At 41.4% G+C, this 17,683-nt stretch overlaps 1 protein-coding gene across 2 annotated transcripts; it reads right to left on the bottom strand.

The window, feature by feature from the left end:
• Positions 1-402: 402 nt before the first annotated feature.
• On the bottom strand, positions 403-14,429 carry LOC134226767 (glycerol-3-phosphate dehydrogenase, mitochondrial). Of its 2 annotated transcripts, XM_062707739.1 has the most exons (10): positions 14,223-14,429; positions 4,074-4,203; positions 3,733-3,999; positions 3,560-3,672; positions 2,226-3,495; positions 1,971-2,159; positions 1,801-1,902; positions 1,598-1,724; positions 1,159-1,459; positions 403-901 (listed from the first exon to the last, which is right to left on the bottom strand). In XM_062707739.1, exons 2-9 carry the CDS (start codon positions 4,176-4,178, stop codon positions 1,446-1,448), a joined length of 2,187 nt encoding a protein of 728 aa, XP_062563723.1. In that variant the 5' UTR covers positions 4,179-4,203; positions 14,223-14,429; the 3' UTR covers positions 403-901; positions 1,159-1,445. The 2 variants fall into 2 exon arrangements, with proteins under 2 accessions (XP_062563723.1, XP_062563725.1); XM_062707741.1 differs by lacking the exon at positions 1,159-1,459 and having other exon boundaries at positions 1,512-1,724.
• Positions 14,430-17,683: the final 3,254 nt, after the last annotated feature.

Raw genomic sequence — 17,683 nt, 5'->3', positions numbered from 1 at the left:
CTATGCATAATGTTTAAAATTGATAAAAACAAAAAAAGTTCAAAAACATTCTTTCAATATTTTCGGAAAGTTGAAATTTTTTTTTTTTAATATTCGAGTTGGTCATCGCTCATTGTGGGATTCCGTATTCATAATTGTTATACCAATAAGACTGTACTAGGCTAGCTGCTAGCTGCAGATCCGGTTGTAACAAGACGTGAGGCGCATCAAACAAGGTGACGCAGCTAAGAATGAAGAGAGTGGCTTTGGACCGTGTTATTGAGGATGGCGTTAAATCGTTGAATCAATGATATCTGTATAGATGTAAGCTAATTATAAATAAATAAATAATACTAGATAATGGAATAGTCTCGATTTTCCATCAGATGGAAAATTTCTTTCTGAAAATAATAGGACATCCCAAACAGTATATAACAACACTCGTATTCGTATAATTCGTAAACAAAGTTTATTTTTGATTGGCATTTTATTGTAAGTTTTTGTTCAATGTCACATGTATCAATAAATGTCAAAGAGGTATCATAAATAGTATTTTCATTTTATCAAAATTTTATTTTTGTCCTGGCTCGACTTTAATGTCTATATAAGTGTCATCATTCCATCAAGCACCCAAGTTCAGAACAATTCAAAACAAATGATATAAAAACCAATTGGCATTGTAATCCATAATTGATAAATTGATGATCTTCGTTTAAATTTTTGTTTTTTAATGATATTTTTATGGTTCAAATACTGCTCCAATGGCATGACATTTGTAATAAACTTAATTCGATTAAATTAGAACATTCGTTGCATACTTTACTAAATCTTAATGTTACGATGATTGTGTTCAATAAATATTCTGTGTTGTGATATTTAGCCTAACAAATAAATTGGCGGGATCATCATTATCGTGCAGAACCTGAAATGGATTGAAACAATTAATAGATAAGAAAATAAATTTTGTTGTTATGCAGCACATAGAAATTAAAACAACACAGTATGAAACAAGCAAACAGAACTCATTTGTATAAAAGGCGCCAATTAGATTAGTCATAAAAACGTAACACACAAATTTTGGATCATTCCAATAAATATATACCAATCGTGGAAAATATTCCTACAAATAAAAGCGTCTGAAGATGGCTCACAAATAATGCAATTATTGCAAAAGTTTACCTATCCTAGCCACAAATGGCTCGAAAACAATAGGCCATCCAGCATGGTACAACAATGGTCCTTACAGGAGGAGCTAGAACATAACAATTATGTACATCGGAGATTTCGACGACAAGTGTGCGACAGCAGGAAACAGAGGAAGTCATGCTCCTTCCTGATCCTGTCCTTTTTAACATTACATGAACTTGAGAATATGGAGGTTAAGTTAGAGCACAAGCTGAGGTGGGGTTTGATCGAACGGATCTTTAGTCATAAACCTGACGTAATTAGGCATCACATGCTTTAGTTTACTTTCGTTGACCTGAAAGAAGAGAGGAAACGCTCGGTTAGAGCCGCTTTCGACGGAGCTTTACCTGCTGATCAAAAGAAACAAAGCGAAAAATCGACGTTCGAAATCGTTTGAACGCGAAGCGAAAGAAGAATGAAGAAATCTACAGACCACCACCAGAGCGGTCGACCGTAATCTGCTTCCGTAGTCGCTCCTGTTCCTTGCGAATTTCCTCCTGTTCGGCAACAGCAGCGAAACGCGAGTGCGAGATGTAACCCGACTTGATGGCGGACATCATCTGAGGAGCAAGTATAGGAAAAGAATCGAATTAATTTTTGTTGTGGTAACCAAGATATACATCTTGAGAAGCTCACCTGAAGGTATTCCTCTAATTCAACCTGGCCATTCATGTTGGTGTCAATTTCACGAAGAATATCGTGAAGTTCTTCTCCACTGACTTCAGCATCACCGTATGCCTGGAAGTCATAGTTTTAATTTTTAGTTATCAAGATGCTTATATAGTACCATCATTTTTAGCACATACCCTCAAGGCTCGTTTGATATCTGGAATAGATACGTATCCCTTCTTATCTTTATCGATCGTATCGAAGCGTTTCTTGTACAAATTAACTTCTTCCGAAGACAGATTGACTGGGATCTTTTCTTTTAGTTGACGGTTGATCTGTTGTCCCATTTGAGTCTGGAGGAAGTGTTGGCAGTCCTTGATTTGTTTCTGAAATTCATAAAAAAATAAATGAATAACACATCTACATCTTGCTTCAAACCCAATAATACTCACTTCCTTTTCCTCCTTTGACCACTTCAGTTCATCTCCCATAATATCGGCAATAAGTGGAAGTGCTTCGCTGGCAGCCTGTACGTTCAAGAATGACAAACGTAAACGGCGAGCCACCATATCCACACATGTGCAGGCGTATTCACGAATACCGTAGCGAACTTCCGCATCGATGTACGGGAATTCCGGGTGCAACTTCTTTCCGATAATAGGCCATCTTTTGCCGGTGAGCGCAGCCATTTTAGCAACAGCAAATGCGCGATCACCGTAAGAAATTGCCAAATGCTTCGCCACCTCAACTTCCAAACCCAAATCCTGTACCAAACGAATGTACATGGTGGGTGTCCATCCCTGAGCTCCCTCGATCCACAAGCCATCGGTTACGCATCCACGCTCTGGTTCCAAATTACAAGCTTTAATCGCTGCGTCCATTGTATGCTCTGCCATGGCACGATAAGTAGTCCACTTCCCACCGGCAATTGTGACCAGGTTAGAATCGCTGACATGCACTATATGATTACGAGCCAAGGACTGCGTGTCACCTTTGTTAGGATCGGACACCAGTGGTCTTATTCCACTCCAAGCAGATAGAACGTCACCACGGCGGACGTCTACATCTTTGTTCAGGTAGCTCTTGATCTCACTAAGAATAAATTGAATTTCATCCTCACTAGGGGAAGGATTATGAGTAACGTCACACGGAGCGTCTGTTGTACCAGCGATGGTACCGTTTAACCAAGGTAAGAAAAAGATCACACGACCATCAGAAGTGTCCGGATCAAGCAAGCCCATCTGAGGAGGACTGTAGAATCCTGGCAGCACAATGTGCACACCCGAACTAGGACAGCAAATTGACTTCACCGTTGGATTGTCCATCTTACGGATCGAATCGGTGAACGGGCCCGTTGCATTAATCACACATTTGGCATTAATGGTCCATTCCTTTTTAGTGATGTTGTCCCGAACCTTCGCTCCGCAGCACACGTCCTTACCCGCTTGGTTCTTCTTCTTCAGCAGCTCCAACACTTCCACGTGGTTAGTAATCGAAGCCCCGTGTCGCGCAGCAGTCAGCGAAATCGCCAGACACATTCTCGCGTCATCTTGCTGCCCATCGTAATACACGATTGCACCGCGCAATGTATCCCCTCTCAACATAGGGAACAGCTCCAAAGCATCCTCCCTTGATAGATAATATGAGCTCTTCACATTGCGATCACCTGCAACGAAATCGTAGGCTTTGATGCCAACCCAGAAATAGGGTATTTGCCACCAGCTACAGGGAAGAGTGCACAAATCAATGAAATTTTATAAAATCAACGTAATCGACGAAAACTCACGTGTAAACAGGCAACATAATTGGGAGAGGTCGGGTCAAATGTGGAGCGGATCTCAACATGGATGCACGTTCGTGTAAGGCTTCTTTCACCATCCGGTACTGCTCAATGTCAAGCTGAAACACAAACACTAATATAGTCATACGTCTTTATTAAATTCAGTCTACGATTTTTACCCCGAGAATGGCTTTCTGCAGGTACCGAACGCCACCGTGGATCAGCTTGGTCGATTTGGATGAAGTACCGCTTGCGAAGTCGTCCGCTTCGACCAACGCCGTCTTGAGACCACGTGTTACAGCATCCAGCGCACATCCCGCACCGGTTGCGCCACCCCCGATGATCAACACATCGAACTCTTCGCCACTTTGCAGTGCCTTGACCTGCTCGGCCCGCGAGGGTAAGGTACGTTTTCGGCGAATTCTTTGCATTTCCTCCATTTGTACCTGGCGTGATTGAGAGACCGTGTTAGGTTTGATTCTGAGACAGTCGCGTTTTAATCGTTTATGTGTGTTCTTACATGATGTGGTGAGATGTCACTACTCTTGAGGGCATATGTAGACAGGGCTGCACCAAGCGCCACACCAGCCGCGGTGACCCCAAATTTACGCAGTCTGGAAGCCATAGTTTAAGTCTGAAAAATTGGAAAACTGAAAAAAAAAACAAATGTTAGAAATTTTATTTCATTCAATTCTTTAAATCTGGTTGGGCAAGAATAGTTTCGATAGTAATTCAGGTTCGATCATTAAGTAGTTTGTCAATAGCTGATTTCAGAAGCTAAATTTCAAAATGTTTTGTTTGGTGATACTATAGCGCAATGTTTTTCTAGAAGATTATTGTTTGAATACCACTAATTGCGAAGGTGTAGGATAGGGTAGCCATGTGAGCGAATGTGGGCGGGGCCCTCCTTAGCCGTGCGGTAAGATGCGCGGCTACAAAGCAAGACCATGCTGCGGGTGGGTGGATTCGATTCCCGGTCTGGTTTAGAAAATTTTCGGAATGGCATTTTATCGGCTTTCCTGGGCATAAAAGTATCATCGTGTTAGCCTCATAATATACTAAATATGTAAAAATGGTAACTTGACCTAGAATCTTCGCAGTTAGTAACTGTGGAAGACCTGAATGAGCACGCTGCTAGGCATCAATGTCTCAGTGGGGGATGTAATGCCAATGAAAAAGAAGTGGTCGGATGTAGCGAGAGTGAGAGCCGAGTAGGAAATGAGAGATTTTGCAGAGCTGGTATTTAGAAAAGGTTGAAGCACTGACATAACCAAAAAAGTCTGAGTTTTTTCAAGTGTGTCATGGTTGCTGACAAAGGTGTTTTTCTCGATCCGTCATTTTTCGTCAGATCTCTGGTTTTTTAAGCTATAGTTTTTAAGTATGTTTTGTAATATTCTTTTTTACATAATTATGAAGATATGAAGAATCGATAGTGTGTGAAAATGGAGGGAACGCGTAGAAAATCCCACACCATCTCAAATGGGCCTCCTGCGGATATTTGTCTGTCCTCCGGGTGGTGTTCCGTCAAATTGCTGGCTTTGAAAAAAAAAATACCTGTTTCACTGTGCTGAACAAATTGTAGAAAAAGGAGAGCTCAGCGGATTGGAGAAGCTCATAAAAAACCGTAGGGACCATTCACAAATTACATAACGCTTTAGGGGTGGGAGGGTACCTGTTATGCAAATTTCAGAATAGGAGGTGGGTGGGGGTTGAAAATGGTCAATTTTTGCGTTATGCAATTTGTGAATGAACCCACTACGCATATGATAGTACATGAGTATCAGCCAACACATCTTTTAGAATTTCTCGCAGCTCAAGTAAGTGGATGATGGTTTTTATGGAAGTTTTGCTAGGCAGTTCCCATTAAGCGTATTCTTGACTACTGAGTGCACGTACGATATTTTCCCTTTGTCACACAGAACGATCGCGCGAACATCGACATGTTTAGTTTTTCGTTGTGCAAGTAAATGAATATCCGCAATTGAAATTTTAGTTCGCGTCCGATTGAGTTTCTTCCAGCACGCAGAACGATCACGCGATCATCAGAATGTTTTGCTCTACTTTGTGCGAGAGAGTAAATTATTAAGCAAGTTAAATTTGAGCACGCGTTCGATCGTGTTTCATCCAGCTCGCAGAACAATCGCGCAATTATCTTTATGCTTTATTCTGTTTTGTGCAAGTGAGCAAATTAATAAGCGAATAAATATTTAGAACGCGCTCGATCGTGTTTCTTCCAGCCCGCAGAACGTTCGCGCGATCATCGGTATGTTGTGTTCTGCTTTGTTTGAGTGAGCAAATTAAACGCTCACTTTGGAGGTTGATTATTCATCCCCGCAAAGGACGATTTCCAACTTTTTCAATATCAGGTAGAGTAGAGTGGGGCAAGAGTGCGCGTGGGGTAAGAGTACGTTTTCGATTGTTTGAAGTTGTAAAAAAGGTAAACTAGCAGCACTGCGTCAGTTTGACAGGAATTCTGGCCAACTATTATCATGTGTAATTGTGAACGATTTGAATAAACAACAAGGAAGATATGGAGTTAGATAAATTTTTGGTCATTTTGCTAAAAATAATTGTATTTTCGCAACTAGTATTCCAATACCATCTATAAGTTCAATCAGGTGAACATTGTACACTCAAAATAATTTTCACTTGAGAGTTACATGAAAACATATGCGGATATTTTCCATCTAGTTTCGTTTGTAGAAGTTAAATGATTTGTTAGTGATGATACTCACTGCTCTCAATTCACTAAAAAATGTATTTAAATTTAAGTGAATTGAGATTTCAACAAACACATAGATTTTAAGTGAATTGGAATAATAGTTTGCGCAATACTCGTGTGAGTGATAATAATTCCCATCCACTAGAGGCGGACGGGACCAAAAATTGAGTTATGAAATATTTATTTCATACTCAAAAGCTTATTTTTGTAAATTGCTCTCATGATGTTTCTGCACAATTTTTCATTAGCGATTGATGCAAAACATAGACTTCGGTCTGAGTACCCCACTCATATATTTTTCATTCATTCGTGACAAGTAGTATTCACTAGAAAAGAATATAGATATTGTTTTCTGCGTTTTCATTTAAATTTCACTACATTTCTTTCTGGTAGGCATATGACATGTGAGTAAGTTTTATTAGACACAAGTAAGGTCGTCATAAATGTAGATTATTAAAGCCTACCTGATTTTTATAGTGGAAATTAAGTGACAATTATTTTGAGTGTACTATTTCGATAGCCTATTGTATAGAGTACTTTGTGGTGCAGAACATTAATTCGGTTGGTATTCCAAGAAGTCAAAACCATTGACTGAATAAATTTTTGGGAGCTGTGGGGTAAAAGTACGCTGTAATTGGTAGGACTAGAGTACGTATGTGAACCTTTAAGTTCTGTTGTCGAACCCGTATCTCCGGCCGAAATAAGTTCCACAGCGTAAAGGTCCACAACAAAGAAAAAAGGGACAGAAATCGAAAATTATCACAAATTCTCCCTTTAAAGATAAGTAATTTGGTGTTAGAAAGGACTTAGCGAACAAAGCACTGAAACGAAATAATAAAATTGTATTTGGTATTGTTTTACACCTCAACATAGTCCGAAAACACAATTTCATCTAAATGATAATCATTTAATCAAAAGAAACATCCATAAATTACGCAACGCTGAGCTGGGAGGGTTGCGAGATGTATAACGATTCATAGAATTTTTAGAGGATTCATACAAAAAGTGTAAGATAGCGGGGAAGGGTGATGAAATGGTCAAATTTTCCGTAACGTAATTAGTGATCTTTCTTTAAAGAAAATGCCTTTCTTCAAGCTATGGGAAATCTCTTATATTTTTACCTCTGTAGTTTTTTTTTGTATATAATAAAAAACAAAGTTTTTTCGTATGAAAGTTCACATTTCTAGAACCCCTCCCCCTTTCAGAGTTACGTAATCTTTAAACATTCTGTAATAACTCTTATTTTTGTTAATATATACTTGAACACATGATTGGAAAAATGCGTACTCTTACCCCACCCGATGCGCACTCTTACCCCACCAGTGGGGTAAGAGTGCGTTTTGAGCATGTCTTGCAATAAGGGATCTACTAAAACAAATTACAATAATTTCAATATGTTTGCCACTGGGTAACATAGAGGAAGAGTATACGAATCGTCGACATTGATATGATATGCAGAAGCTTGCTTCATAAAGGCTACATGATCGATTGAAAACTAAGTGCGTACTCTTGCCCCACTCTACTCTACTATTGAAAATCACTCCACTCAAATGTGGGCAATATTTTTACGATTTTTTTCTCTGAAGACACTATTTAGATCATATGAACTGTTTCGGCACAAAACAATTGAGTCCATCAATTCACGGCTTCCTACCATTGTGCTTTGGAGACAAGTGCGATCTTCCATAGTTTACAGTAGCCATCGAGCAAATAAGTACAGAGTGATGCGCATCGTTCCGATCGTCCAAAGAGCGATCCTCCACAGTATGCATATGCCACCGGATTGTTTTTCTCTCGTCGGTGGACAGCGAACATAATTTATTATTGTTTGTGTTAGTGCTGCGTATCGTTTCGGTCGTCCAAAACGCGATCCAAAATGCGGTTTGTATATGCCATCGGGCATGCATTGAGTGTTCATGCTCTGCATGCTGTTTGCTTCCTCTAAGCCACACTGCCAGTGACCTTTGACTGGCCTTCTCTCAACCATATCAAAGCTTGCTTCAATCACAGTCATCCGCCGCCAACACCATCATTCGGCAAGCCACTCACCGACCGTCATTCAACCGCAAAGTAACTATCTTCTACTGAAGACATTCCTCGCCAGCGCCGTCCATAAACAGGGCACCAGTCGGCCACCATTTAGCCATTGCAAAGCTCACTTCTGTACGCATCGTCATTGCCGCTTCTAATTTCCTCGTCGTCATCAGCTCTCGACAGGACATCATCTGGCCGCCGCTCAGCTGTCCTTTCATTAGATATCTGTGTCGCCTAAAGGGTATGATGACGAAGACTGGGAATCATTCGATGGCACCATTCCACGCGCATTAAAAAGAAGCACCCCGCAAACACTCTTCGACTTATCCAAGGTCATCCTTGACGTCGTTGGTTTTTCCATTCTTCAAACTAGTAGAGTAGAGTGGGGCAAGAGTACGCACTTAGTTTTCAATCGATCATGTGGCCCTTATGGAGCAAGCTTCTGCATATCAAATCAGTGTCGATGATTCATATACTCTTCCTTTATGTTACCCAGTGGAAAAAATATTGAAATTATTGAGATTCGTTTTAGTAGAACCCTTATTGCAAGACAAGTGAAAAACGCACTCTTACCCCACCGGTGGGGTAATAGTGCGCATCGGTGGGTAAGAAGTACGCATTTATCCAATCATGTGCTTTAAGTATATATTGACACAAATAAGAGTTAATAACATTTAATTGATGTTTAATGAGCATATATTCAGGAATGTTTAAATATTACGTAACTCTTAAAGGGGAGGGGTCCTAAAATGTGCACTTTCATACGAAAACCATTGTTTTTATATATAGATAAAACTACAGAGGTAAACATATATATCCAGGTTACGCGTGGCGTATTCAACGGCATTTTCCTTAAAGAAAGTCTACCAATCACGTAACGTAAAATTTGGCTATTTCATCACCCCTCCCCCCTATTTTACACTATTTGTATGAATCCTCTAAAAATTATATGGATCCTCACACATCTCGCAACCCCTCCCAGCTAAACGTTGCGTAATTTATGAATGTTTCTTTTGATTAAATGAAATTATCATTTAGATGAAATTGTGTTTTTGTACTATGTTTAGTTGTACAACAAGTCCTAATACAATTTTATTATTTCGTTTCAGTGCTTTGTTCGCTAAGTCCTTTCTAACACCGAATTACTTCAACTTATCCTAAAAACTTGTGATAATTTCAAATTCTGTCCCTTTTTTCTTAGTTGTGGATCTTTACGCTTTGGAAGAAGTCTTATTTCGGCCAGATATACGGGTTTGACATCATAACTTGAAGATTCATATGCGTACTCTTGCCCCACCGGTTCCTGCGTACTTTTACCCCACAGTCCCAAAATTATTCAAGTAATGGTTTTGACTTCTTGGAAACCCAACCGGATTGGTGTTCTGTACCATAAAGTACTCTATACAATAGGTTATCGAAATGGTATAATGTTCACCTGATTGAACGTATATATGGTAATGAAATACTAGTTGCGGAAATCCAATTTTTTAGCAAAATGATCAAAAGTTATCTAACTCCATATCTCCCTTGTTGTTTATTCAAATCGTTTACAATTACACATGATAATAGTTGGCCAGAATACCTGTCAAACTGATGCAGTGCTGCTAGTTTATCTTTTTTTATTACTTCGAAAAATCGAAACCGTACTCTTACCCCACGCGCACTCTTGCCCCACTCTACTCTACTTGACCTGGAAGCAGAGCTTTCTGGTGGTATCGGATGAGACGCGTCGAGCCGAATAAGGTAGGTGCATTGGAGGAGTACAAGCAAAAAAAAAACTATGAAAGTCGTGCGGTCATCCAATACGCCAGAAACAGTGGAAGAATTTTCTTGGACTCCGTTAACGCAGCGCAATCTGCTGCCGAACTATGGGGGAAGTCAACGCGCTTAGTGGCAAACGCAGATCTACTCCCATTCACATTGATTCGAATGACCGCACTATCTCCTACCTACATGAGGTGACCAATGCACTCGGGAAATACTCAACATTCGTAACAGTAAGTGGCTATCCAACCAAGTTTTAAAGGCTATTAGCCGCAAGGATCCTAACCGTGCAGAATTTTAGAGCGCCGCCGGACTTATTAGGCCTTTTTCATTTGCTGAGCTCTCCTACATTCTCGCCATAGACACAAGGAACTCTTCTGGCCCCGATAGAATAGGGTATCCAATGATGAAAAACCTTCCCCAGCCGCAAAAAACAGTTTTCTCGATCTAGTAAACAAGGTCAGTCAAGTCAAGTGTTTCCCGGCGAGTGACGCCTCAGTCACCGAGCCACGAAGCCTATTCTTCTCTCCGCGACACGTCGCCGACCACCGACTTATATTGTTGACCATGTATTTATCAAAGGTCGTCGAGAGGTTGATGAATCGTATGCTTCGGGAAAAACTCGAAGCCAATGGAAGCTCGTACTTTTCTGGGCTATCAGATGTACTCCAAAATGCCTTCGACGGAGGGAAACACGTCGATCTGGTTTCCCTGAATATAGCGAAGGCCTTCAACCGCACCTGGACTCCGTTAGTGCTCAAGTAGCTGGCGAACTGATGCCTTTCTGGAAATATACTAGCTTTCGTACAAAGTTTCCTCTTCCACCGGGGTTTCATTGGCAACTCCGGCTCCATGACCTACCCTCTAGAGACTAGGTACTCGCAGGGGTCTGTAACGAGAGGCACTATCTTTCTGGCGCAACCTTGAAATTTATATACGACCGACTCCAAACTGGAAGCTTGTGAAGGTTCTCCGTGTCTCCATTGACCGAGGACTATCTCTCATGCCTCCCTTCAGAGCGGATATTATTAAAACCACATAATTGCCACCCGATTCCTAATCTACAGCTGACTACTGTTTAGACTGAAGCTGATTTTCCTACCTCTCCGGGAACTCGTCAACATACTATTTCCGATTTCCAATCAGAGACTCCATATAGCTTCCGGGTTTCTACCTTCCACACCCGCTGAGGCCGCCTGTGCGAAACCAGGCGCACTTCTATTCCGCCATCGTGTTTAGGCAGCTATTTGCTATAAAGCTACCGTTTTTGCTTCCATATCCGGAAATTACATGATCACTCTCCTTATCCATGGGGACCAGATTCTGCACACGATGGTCAGCGTCAGTCTCTCTCAGTCAATGTATGTATGGAGTTTGTACCAATGTCCAATCTACATTTATGTGCATTGAGTGGCCCACTACCGGGAATGGTACACAGATTTCTTTTGTTCAGCAAATTTACACGACACAAACATTTCCCTGTTTTGGTTCCGGTTCCGTAGACGCCTCTGATTGGGCGAAGCATGCAAAATGGGAGAGAGAGGTGTAGTTTGATTGTTGGCGGTTTACCTGGAGTATCGGCCGCGTGGCCTTATGGCTTTCGGGGTATCGTAGGTCTTCCGAATTGGACTGCGCCTTCCTGGAGTCTCGGCCGCGTGGCCTCAATGCTTTCGGGATATCGTAGGTTTTCCGCTTTGGACTGCGCCCTCCTTTCGACGTTCCTCGTGCTCGCTCACGGGGCGATGGCTCATCGGATTTTGGGTTCTAGCAAGCGGGGCAAGCCCTCGGACCTTGCTAGACCCTCACCTCCAAGACTTTGGCCATCGCGGATCGTGGCGTGTGGTGTGGCACGGGACTAGCCGACACTGTCCAACACTCCTTAGACTCGTGACCACCGATTTTCACCAGAGACGCTTCGGGACCGTGGTGAATCCAGACTTCCGTGACTTGCTTCTGGTACGTGGCACCGATTAATGATGCGGCTAGAAATCCGTGGCGCTTTAGTGATTCCTCGGGTTGTTGAAAAGCCTTCGCCACGGGCTGGAATGTAGCGACACTGGTCCGGGCTGGATCCTCCGGATCACGACGTGGCTAAATCCTGGTACTGGACCCCTTGGGCACTTGACACCGAATTGGACACTCAACACCGAATCCGAGGGAATACTTTGCACTCCCGTTTCACCGCGAACACGTTTTTCGTTCCTTCAAAACAGGGATCCGTTTTTCATAATCGAGCGAGCATTTAATCCGTCCGTCTTCTATCAAGGTTCAAGCCTTTCTCCCCGTCATTATCTTCTCAACTTTCTGCCTCTCCTTGTTCTCTACCCCTTTTCTCTCTCCCTTTTCGCTCTCCCTTTTATCTCTATCACTCTCTTTCTTATTTTTCCCCTCTTCCGGAAAACGTACTACCAACCTCTTAAATATTCTGTAGTCAGTTTATAGTTTTAGAGGATGTTAACCGTTGTAGAGAATATAACTGATACATAGATTTCAAATTGACAGTTTCATTTAATTGCGTTAGCTTTACTTCCAATTAGGTGGTATATAATTTCAAATGCATTTATATATTTTTAATTTGCTTCAAATAATTGTTGTGCCATGTACATTTAGGGAATTTTGTTCAATAAAAATTATACTAAGAAAAATAGTTTGCTTTCCGCTAGCCTGAACTAACTACCCTGAACACCGGGCACTGGACCTAGCTATTGTTCCCAGTTGTTGGTAACATGGTGGATGCTTTTTCAGCTCATTATTCACTTGGTGGTGCATTATTCACTAATCGTTTGTAAAATCCGTATCTTAGCAACCGAAACGTCACTTTTACTGAGATCTCGGCAAAAATCATGTTTGCTGAAACTCGGCGGTGCCTCCCGTGACCCTATGCATAAATCGTAACATCATATTAAAAACTATGACGAAAATGTCTTAGTTTTGGAAATCTCTATTTTGAATAGTTTCCAAAAATTCCATTCTGTAAAAAGTTTAGGATTTACAAAAGTAGGTGTAACGTCATATCTTATGCAGTGCCATCGCAGAATCCGGATTTCAATAAGATGATGTCACGTTAGACTAATACTACTTTGTGCCATTGAACTCACGACTATTTTTTTGAAATCTATCAGATGCTAACTACTTTTGGCCCACATGCTGTTGCAGGTGGTTCAGGTTCAGAGCCGCCTCAGAAATGATATAATATCCCATCATGAACAAAAACATGACCAACGAATTGTCTATCCGAATTGTGTCTACCGCGAACGCAGTCGCTTGACACCTGATGCTAAAAATAGCTTCTCTTTCGGTGTTTACACGCGATCGCAAATCAGCTGTGTTTAACTTAGATCATAAATCGTAAAGCATATCGTGATCTCGCGAATTCTCCTACACTCGCTTCATTTGAAAATTCACGCAGCGATACTCGTCCGCCACGGGATCGTGAAGGTCAAACTGTATACACGTGATAAGTGATGGAGTGCAGTGTGCTGCTCCAATGTTTCTCCACCTGTAACTAGTTGCAGCCAGTTCTCTTTTTTCCACTTTCCCTTTATTCTGTTCTTTTGATTCTTTTTATCAATCCACCGCCAACACGCGAATAAAATCGAAAATTTGTGAACAGCACTTGAACACGCTTGTGATCGCTCTTCTATAAATGCATTCAATGCAAGTCGATGTTGTAAGACCTAACCGTGCACTATTATAAAACAGAGGAATCTTGCAATCTATTAATACATTCAAATCTAGGTGAAACACTGTCACTCCATGTTACATAAACTACGAAGGAATATCTTTTTGAGCATCCAAGAACAATACTATTCGATTCACACTGGAAGCATTCACTGAAGCCTTTCAATTGATGATTAATTTTTCGCGCCTAAGCTGGAGAATAGTCTGTGTATCACAACTCTAACAACTGGCAAATCGCCCACACATGTACACGGACACGGTCTGCAATTCGTCGTCTCCAGCCAATGAGTCAGATATCCGACCTTGAAACATCTTCTTCACTGATTTACTTCCATTTAGTTGTGGCACTATTAGTGGTAAAACCATAATGATTTGCAGAATTCTTCGCGCTTACGTAATCGCGTAAACCCGTTTGATGTTAACTAATTTATCGTGATCACAAAAATTTGCCCTTGTACTATGCATTACCTCCTATTCACCACCTAGTTTCAACCGCCAAAATGGGACACTCCTCAATAATCAAACAACTTCTTCCGTGCACTGGAAACACCTGTTAGAACATCTATGGGAAAAGGGACGGACACTAATCCACGCGAAGGTGGAAAACCGCAGTCGATTCGTGAACCTCGCGAAGCGAACTAACTCTGCAGTCTGCCGCCCTCTGTAGCGGTGAAGTTACGCTCGCAAATAAACTCGCCAAATACAGTTGCAGCAGCAACTATTGCACACTTCCATCGTCACATTAACGACATAAAGAGTGAAAAGCTAGTGCCACCTTCGCTGTCGTCATCGTCGTCGCTGCAGTTAGCTCGCGACCAGTTCAAATGAGGCATCTCCGTTAGATCAGTATCAGACAGACAGTGACTGGCACACGGTTGCACACTGCCATAGATCTAATTTCTGCATCTCAAAAATTTCCAGAATGCACCCTACTTTAGCCTTTAAACACAACCTAACAAGCACGTAGTCAACTAGTGGATATGACACGAAGTGAGGACATGTGTAGCGTTGCAGTTAAATTTGGCGCCACCATTTCTGTCAGAACAGATATGACGATACAAGCACATGATTCGCTCGTGCAAAGCGGCTGGTTTTTATTGGGAACAGATCATAAAGTTGATTGTTTTAGGAGAGTCAATATGTCGGTGGTTACACTTAGAAAATAAATGAAAATTATGAAATTAGAAATGGTTATATACCTAGGTTATATGCAGTCTATATTTTATTTTTTATTTAACTACTGGATACGCATATACACTCAACCATCTTTTTAGGGCACTTTTTTATACGTCACTTCGTTTTACGTCCCTCTTTTCACGATACGTGACGTAAAAAGCATTTAACGCATTATTGTTTTCCAAAAGTAAACCTATAATAAGGCACTCTTAGGAACTCGAAGAACTAAGTAGCAATTTTGCATCTTCAACAAAGTGTTCCATTACGGGTCATCCAAGAATTCCCTGGAGTGTAACGCATAACAATGACCTTAAGATTCACATACTTAACCAAAGAGATGATATCTCTTTTGAATGTTGCAGCCATGGGCCATGCCCTGTTTGATCTAGTAGACCAAATTGAATATACGCCTTCAATAACTGTTCCGTTTCAGGTCATCCAAGAATTCTCTGGAGTATAGGCCACACGTGTTACCAAATGGCTGTTGTCTCTTTTTAAAAATACACACGCAGTTTTTATTTCTGCAGCTCGGCAAAAATCCGCACGGCCGTGTGCCAGCAAAAAAACTTATATTCCGACAAAAATGTCGTTTGTTGGCTGATTTTCGGCAAATTATTTGCTGATTTTCAGCAACTTTGAAAGAAATCTCGACAAAAAACATGTTTGCTGGGGCATTTCTACTATCAATTTTGATCCATTTGATCCAATCGATTCAAACATCCCGGGACACCTAGAGCCAATTCCGGAGACCCTGTGGAAGACTTGAATCCGGTTTTTAAAAAGCATGATTCTCTATGACAAAAATGAAAGATAACATTTTTTAGGTCTAGATTGTACTTCTGGCCACTTCCGGAAAAATCCGGAACTCGAAGCAGAGATGCATCTTGAACAGAACATGAGCCAAGAGCGTACCTTGGTGTTCTAAGTTTTGAACTCTGAACACAGTTCAGTGTGCACTGGGTTGGTACGCAAGCAAAACGATCATGGTAACTAAGATTCCTTAGATTTGGAACTATGCAAAAACATACGAGCATACTTGATTTCTATCCGTTAGATGCCCACGTGTTCCATTACTAGCCGAAAAATGTGTAGCATGCCGTCGCTTGAATTTGTTTTCCTAGGATACAAGTTGCTAAGTTAGGTCAGTGCTCACGGTATTTGTTTTTTGTATGCCGTGGTCAGTGCTCTTGAACAGTGGGCAGTGTTCAGAACGTTTTGAACACGAACACGCGTTCTCGTGTTCAGATGCATCTCTGCCGAAGGAAGCGGTTTTGAAGTTTGTTTCACAAGTTGAAGTTTGTTACTAAAGCTATTAGTTGACCAACGCCTTTTGGGACTTTTCGAAATCAGATCGAGAAAAAAAACAATCATAGGTTTGCCTCTAATATAATTTTGAACATTAGGTCAAGTTTCGGGCAGCCGGTGGCATGATGAATAATTTTGAGTTAGCGGTGGGGGCGTGACGGCTTCCCACCATTGGTGATCGGAGGAAGCGGTACGGAATTTCCTGCATCATTTCCTTCGGAAGTTCTTTCGGGAATTCCACCCGAAGTTCCTTCAGGAATTCCTCCGGAAGCTCTTTCAGAAATTTTTCCGGAAGTTCCTTCAGGAATTCTTCCAGAAGTACCTTCAGGAATTGCTCCGAAAGGTTCTTCATGAATTCTTTCGGAAGTTCCTTCAAGAATTCCTCCGGAAGTTTCTTCATAAATTCCTCCGGAAGTACCTTCAGCAATTCCCCAAGAAGTTCCTTAAGCACTTCCTCCGGAAGTTCCTTCAGGAATTCCTATGGAAAATCCTTCAGAAATTCCTTCGAAAGTTCCTTCAAAAATTCCTCCGGAAGTCACTTCAGGAATTCCTTCAGAAGTTCCTTCAAGAATACCTCAAGAAGTACCTGCAGAAATTCTCCCGGAAGTTCCTTCATGGAATACCTCCGCAAGTTCCTTCAGGAATACCTTCGGAGCTTCCTTCAGGGATTCCTATTGAAGTTTTTTCAGCAATTCCTCCGGAAGTTCCTTCATGAATACCACCAGAAGTTCCTTCAACAATTCCTCGAAGGTTTCTCCCGGAATTCCTCCAAACGTTCTTTCAGGAATATCTCCGAAAGTTCCTTCAATAATACCTCCGGAAGTTCCTTCAATAATACATCCGGAAGTTCCTTCAGGAATATTTCTGAAAGCTTCTTCGGCAGTTCCTCCGGAAGTTCCTTCAGCAATTCCTCCGGAAGTTCCTTCAGCAATTACTCCGGAAGTTCCTACTGGAATTCCTCCGAAGGTTCGTTCAGGAATTCCTCCGTAAATTTCATCAGCCATTCCTTCGGAAGTTCCAGGAATTCTTTCTGAAGTTTCTTCAGGATTTTCTCCTGGAGTTCCTTCAGTAATTCTTCTGGAAGTTCTTTCAGAAATTCATCCAAAAGTTCCTTCATCGATTCCTCTGGATGTTCCTTCAGGAATTCCATTGGAACTTCCTTCGGAAATTCCTCTCGAGGTTAATTCAGGAGTTCATCCGGATACTCCTTCAGAAATTCCTCTGGAATTTCCTGGAGTTCCTTCAGTAATTCTTCTGGAAGTTATTTCATAAATTCATCCAAAAGTTCCTTCATCGATTCCTCTGGATATTCCTTCAGGAATTCCATTGGAACTTCCTTCGGAAATTCCTCTCGAGGTTAATTCAGGAATTCATCCGGATACTCCTGCAGAAATTCCTCTGGAACTTCCTTCAAAAATTCCTTTTGAAGTTAATTCAGGAATTCCTCC

Source organism: Armigeres subalbatus, chromosome 3 (genome assembly GCF_024139115.2).
Source record: "Armigeres subalbatus isolate Guangzhou_Male chromosome 3, GZ_Asu_2, whole genome shotgun sequence".
Taxonomy (NCBI): Eukaryota; Metazoa; Arthropoda; class Insecta; order Diptera; family Culicidae; genus Armigeres; species Armigeres subalbatus.
This window is presented reverse-complemented; position numbering and strand designations above follow the sequence as displayed.